The sequence below is a fragment of the Galleria mellonella genome, unplaced genomic scaffold (assembly GCF_026898425.1).
Source record: "Galleria mellonella isolate WM207_F2 unplaced genomic scaffold, CSIRO_AGI_GalMel_v1 utg270, whole genome shotgun sequence".
In the NCBI taxonomy this organism is placed as follows: domain Eukaryota; kingdom Metazoa; phylum Arthropoda; class Insecta; order Lepidoptera; family Pyralidae; genus Galleria; species Galleria mellonella.
Window position 1 is genome coordinate 4,398,975 of NW_026442062.1, and position 5,774 is coordinate 4,404,748.

Genomic DNA, 5,774 nt, shown 5'->3' on the forward strand with positions numbered 1-5,774 from the left:
TTTAGAGTTCTTTATTGAAAGTAATAGTATATTACCATCGAATCAATTTGGTTTTCGCCGTGGATATTCAGCGCGCGAAAGTTTAGCGAACTTCTATGTCGACCTTAGTACTGCTTTGAATAACGATGAATATGTTCTATCTGTTTTTTTAGATGTCGTAGGAGCTTTTAACAATGTAAATTTAACAGTTCTATCTTCGATTTTATCCTCATTTCTTCCAATGAAACTTATCGAATGGATTTATAATTTTCTTAGTAATAGAGAAGTGTATGTTAAAGTAAATAGTAAATTAATAGGACCTAGGTTAAGCTCTAAAGGAGTATGTCAAGGTGGTATTCTAAGCCCGCTACTATATATTTTATATATCTATAAACTTAATTCAATTTTAGGAAACAGTGTGAACAACTTGCAATTTGCCGATGATTTATTAATTTATATAAAAGGAAACAATATTATTGATATGCAATTAGTGTTAAATGAGTCATTAAAAAGACTTGAGAAATATTTTTCTCTTCTTTCCCTCGATATTAGTTTAACCAAAAGTAAAGTAGTTGTTTTTCATCAAGTTCATAAATATGTTCCATTAATGAATATTATATATAATAATCAAACTCTTCCAACAGACTGTAGCGTTAAATTTCTGGGGGTAATTTTTCATCAAAATTTAAAATGGGATCTATACGTTGATTGCTTAGTAGATCGTGCTTTAAGAGCCACTAATATAATAAGATCTGTAATTGGTCGTAACTGGGGAGCTGATCCTAAAATTATCCTTTTACTTTACAAATCTCTTGTTAGAAGTAATTTTGATTACGCTTTCTTTTGTTATGCCTCAGAACATAAATTAGTAGAAAAACTCGAAAAAATTCAAAATATGAATTTAAGACTTATTTTAGGTGCTATGTATACTTCTCCAATTATCTCAATGCAAGTAGAATGTAATTTGCCTCCTATCCTTCTTCGTTTCGAATACCTAAAACTCAAATTTCTCTTCAAAGTTTTTTCAGTTTCCAATAACCCACTTATACTCAAATTATTAAATTGCCCCATTTCTATGTTTTTGAATAAAACTATTGTCAATGATTTGAATTTACGAGATGAATATAACATCTATAGTAGTAAGATACTTCCTTGTTATAATGGCCTTTATGAGAGTAAGTTCTGTAAGATCAAAATTGTTATACGTAAAGACATAAAAGAAAAGCACGATATGTATGAGACTTTATCAGAATTTATTGACTACAGGCAGATATATACAGATGGTTCCAAAAATGCACTTAGCACTTCAGTGGCTTTTTACGATTTGTCAAATAGATTTGGTCACGGTTATAAAATTTCAACTTTGGCTAGTATTTACACAGCAGAAGCAAAAGCTATATTTTTAGCATTAGAATACAGAGAAAAACAGGTACTATATTCGAAATGGATTATAATTACAGATAGTATGAGTGTTCTTATGGCATTAAAAAATAACACATTCATTTCATCATCAAACTACTTAATTCAAGAAATTCGTAATAAATATTATCATCTCTGTACTATATATGGAAAAGATATTATCTTCATCTGGACCCCTTCACATATTGGAGTGTTTGGGAATGAACAAGTAGACACTTTGGCTAAAATTATTAATTCAAGTGCTGCTCGTGTTCAAGATTTACCCCTTTGTTACTCAGATTGTAGTATTGGAATACATAAAATCGTTACAACTAAATGGGAGGAGCATTGGACTCAAATATTACAGACTAAAGGCAAATGGTACCGCAAAATTAATTGGCGTATTGGAAAACCGTGGTTCTGCAAAGGAAAGGACACAAACAGAAAATTTTACACCAATATTTGTAGATTACGAATCGGCCACGGACATTTCAACGAACACCTGCACCGAATGGGCATGATCGCTTCCCCATCATGCACATGGTGTAACTCAAATACAGCCCAATCTCTACATCACCTTTTTTTTGATTGCTCTGAATTTGTCATTCAAAGACACATTATTTTTGACGAACTTAGGATTATCTTCAAAAAACCCGAAAATATCCCGCACTCAATCCCGCTTCTCTTAAGATTTCCTTCTTGTTTCAAAGCTATTTTCACTTATATTACTACAACATTCAAGGAGCTATAAGAATACTTTTATTGAATTGCAAGACAATGATTTTTTATAATTATTTATTTTTAATTTGATAAATCCACTGGTTTAAGAAAACTCAAGAAAAGATATTTATGAAAATGTACTTACCGGATTTGACAAATGAAATATTGAAGATTATGACAATAATTGAAGCGACATTAGAAAAATAAAATTCCAGACAAATTATCTTTTTGAAGACTAGGCAGCATGGTCTCCGACCTTAGCCTGTTCCAAACCGAACAAACGTACTAAAAAAAAAAAAAAAAAAAATGTCATTCACGTTCATGTTTTGTTTTTCTTTTCTCCGTAAATAAATTACTGTCTTTTTCAGTATTGATATCGATTTTCGATTTACTTACAATGTCTAATAAAAAGAATAAGGAAATCGTCAATCAAGATAGTGAAAGTGAAGAGGAGCAGGACTCTGGTAGCGAGAAAGATTCAGATTTCGATTCTGATGGAAACTACATTGGTGACAAAGTAAGCCCAACTTAACCTAAAAGCACACATGGCTCTAAACAAAATATCAATTATAGTCGATAAAAATAGGTGTAATTTTCTCCAGAGTCCATTCATTAGTTACGAATGATTTAGCAGCATTCGAAAAGTCTGCATTTTATAATGTTGATTCATTAAATTTCGTAAACACGCTACACCGGTAAATTTTCTGCAACTCTCGATTAGCGACCCTAAATAATTGAATCATATTGTTCTAAACATGAATAATTATTATCAATGATTATAAGATATTATCTTGTTGTTCTTTATTTTTATGATACAATTTTTTTTATGCAAATTATACAAATAGTAGACTATATAGGTAGCTAATGACCTACCTGATGGTTAATAGTAACTGTTGCTCATGCATTCTTATGCCTCTGTACCCTGTAATTTCATTGCCATATGTCTACCCTTAAAAAAATTTTGGTGAAAAATTTTTTTTCTATAATATTGTCAATATTTTAATTTCCATACATGCCTGCTCCCTAATCTTAAAACTATTACAAAACACCTTGTTGCAAAAAATTGTGAAATCATTAATTTGCAATTGTAGGATAAATATATTCAGATAAAGTTCAATTACAATGTAGATAAATAAGAACAAAATATGTATAGATAATGGACATTGATTAAGCATTGGTAATACAATAAACACTACTTTTATGAATATAAGTACTAAAAATTTACATTTATTGATAACTAACATCCCAATCTGGCTTTGCACAGGTATATAAAAATTTGTATATAGTCTATGTTATTCACTGATAATTTAGACATCAGTATAGATAAAAGAATCTTTAAAATTGGTTAAGTTGGCTTTATCCATTACAAACAAATATACAAAAAAAAATTTCTCTATAATATTAGTATAGATTAATATGAATTTCTAAATTTATTATAGCTGCATCTAATACTGTGGAAAACTGTATTTATCTATTCAAACCTAAGTCACTCATTAATATAACTAGAAAAATATTTAATAATGTCATTATATGTATGACATGTCATGTTTTAGGAACTCCAAGCTGACTTTGAGGGTCGAAATCCTGAAGACTGTGACTTCCATGGCATAAAACAACTGTTGCGTCAATTGTTCCTCAAGTCCAATGTTGACTTAGGAGGACTAACAGAAATTATAATTTGTAAGTAAAACAACAATTTACAATTACAACACCAATTTAACATTTTTTCCTTGACTGGTTTTTAATACAAGACAAATAAGGAGCTTGCTTGTATTCATTATATTTTTATCAGTATACTAATGAAATAAAAAATGGTATTACTTTTTTAGCACAAAACTATGTGGGAAGTGTAGTCAAACAATGTTTGGACAACGATCCAGGTAATGATGATGATGACGATGATGATGGAAGTGATGGTGTCTTCGGAATCACTACTGTCATAAATATAACAAAAAGAAAAGTAAGTTATGGTATTTATGTACTTACTTAACAATAGAATTTAGAAAATTAATCAATGTTGTATATATTGTGTTATTGATTAGAAAAATAAATACAATATTTAGATTATATTTATAATGTAAAAATTTGACGTTCATAAGCGGCTAAAATGTCCTACATGAATAAATGATTTTTGAATTTTGAATTTTGAATTAGTGATACCCAATAACGACGCGGAGGCAAAAAGGATTGGTTCATAATGGCATCCAACTGCCCCACTTGGGTGGGAATCAATACAATATTGGGATTAGTGATGTATTAAATTCTCATCAACAAAAACTTTCATTACATAATACATACACAATTTTAGACCTATGTTCCCCAAAAAGGAATTTTAGGAATATAGTGCTTTGATTCTAGTAATATGCTCATATGACTATGCCTATAATAGCAATTATAACATTCCTAAAAAGCAATAGAATTGAATTAATTGTTATTTTTAACTCTCTTTTTACAATTAAATTGTTATTAAAACAACTCCATATAATAAATTCTATACTTCAAATAAATTTATTCCAGGATGCACCCTGCATACAACAAATAAGATCACTCCTCACAACACTAGCTGAAGACAATGCTGATGATAAAACAAAGGCTCTTGTACAAAAGTTATTGTCTGATGATTCCCAGCATGTAGGATTTGTTATAAATGAAAGGTATGAAAGTATAAAATCACTATTTAATATAAAACAATCGATTGCATAATTCTCTATGTATTGGCTTCTGTATATTATGACTTGGAAACTACAAGTCCAATTTTTTTAGATTAAATTTCTAGCTATTTAAAGTCCTGTAACTGATTTAAACTAATTTGTAACAATAAATATGTAATTTCAATTTTTTTAGGATCTTGAACATTCCGGCAGCTATCAGTGTGCCACTGTTCTCCTCTTTGCAGACAGAAATTGACAAGGCTATTAAGAAAAACATGCCTTATACTTTCCAATATTTAGTGTGGATTTGCAAAACATACAATAATGGAGGTTTGTATTAGGTTTTTAAATAATATAAAAATTATTGTGGTAATAATGTAAACTCAAAATATAAATAGTATTGTTAATAAGTTATTATTGCCAACCTGACTACTGTTACTATACACTGTACTACTGTTTACAAGTTACTACACTATAAGAAAACTGTGATGTCAGCACACTTAACGACTATCGAATATCATGTTACAATATAAATTTATGGTCTACAGATGAGGCATCAGAAGTTTTATATGCTAATCAAGAAGAAAGACCCCTAGCAGATGAGGCACTAGCTAGTTTTGAGGTAGATGTGACTGAACAGGCTGATCTCTCGCAGTGGGATTACGAGGGTGGCGCTCTGACGCCATGTCGAAAGGTGAGAATTATATATTCTTTTACACTTCTACATGTTTTAGTTTATAGCATATAGTGCATTCATTTGGAACTAGATGGCACTGTATATATCTTGTTGTATTTATGTATATTTATATTTTTTCAGGTCCTAATCTTCGAGGGCAGGAAATTTAATGATTTAATGAGACTTATCAAAGAGGAAGTTGAAAATGCTTAAGGGTTCTTCAATATATCAACATGCTATTCAACATTTATGCCATTCATTCTATTTATATGTGATTATTACTAGTTAAGTATATTATAAGCTTTATTACTTTTATATGGTATTTTATTTACCTTAATTAAAATGAAAAC

At 29.7% G+C, this 5,774-nt stretch overlaps 1 protein-coding gene across 1 annotated transcript; it reads left to right on the forward strand.

Annotated features, from left to right (window-relative positions):
• Positions 1–2,404: 2,404 nt before the first annotated feature.
• Positions 2,405–5,739, forward strand: LOC113514329 (protein BCCIP homolog). The gene is made up of 7 exons (XM_026898389.3): positions 2,405–2,614; positions 3,651–3,777; positions 3,927–4,057; positions 4,615–4,751; positions 4,942–5,078; positions 5,297–5,442; positions 5,566–5,739. Exons 1-7 carry the CDS (start codon positions 2,495–2,497, stop codon positions 5,635–5,637), a joined length of 870 nt encoding a protein of 289 aa, XP_026754190.1. The 5' UTR covers positions 2,405–2,494; the 3' UTR covers positions 5,638–5,739.
• Positions 5,740–5,774: the final 35 nt, after the last annotated feature.

What these genes read in the sequence shown, in the direction of transcription:
- LOC113514329 (XM_026898389.3), top strand. Translation starts at nt 2,495, where the DNA reads ATGTCTAATAAAAAGAATAAGGAAATCGTCAATCAAGATAGTGAAAGT. An exon ending in GGATTTGTTATAAATGAAAG is followed by an intron (nt 4,752 to 4,941) that starts GTATGAAAGTAT and finishes CAATTTTTTTAG; the next exon opens with GATCTTGAACATTCCGGCAG. An exon ending in CAAAACATACAATAATGGAG is followed by an intron (nt 5,079 to 5,296) that starts GTTTGTATTAGG and finishes TATGGTCTACAG; the next exon opens with ATGAGGCATCAGAAGTTTTA.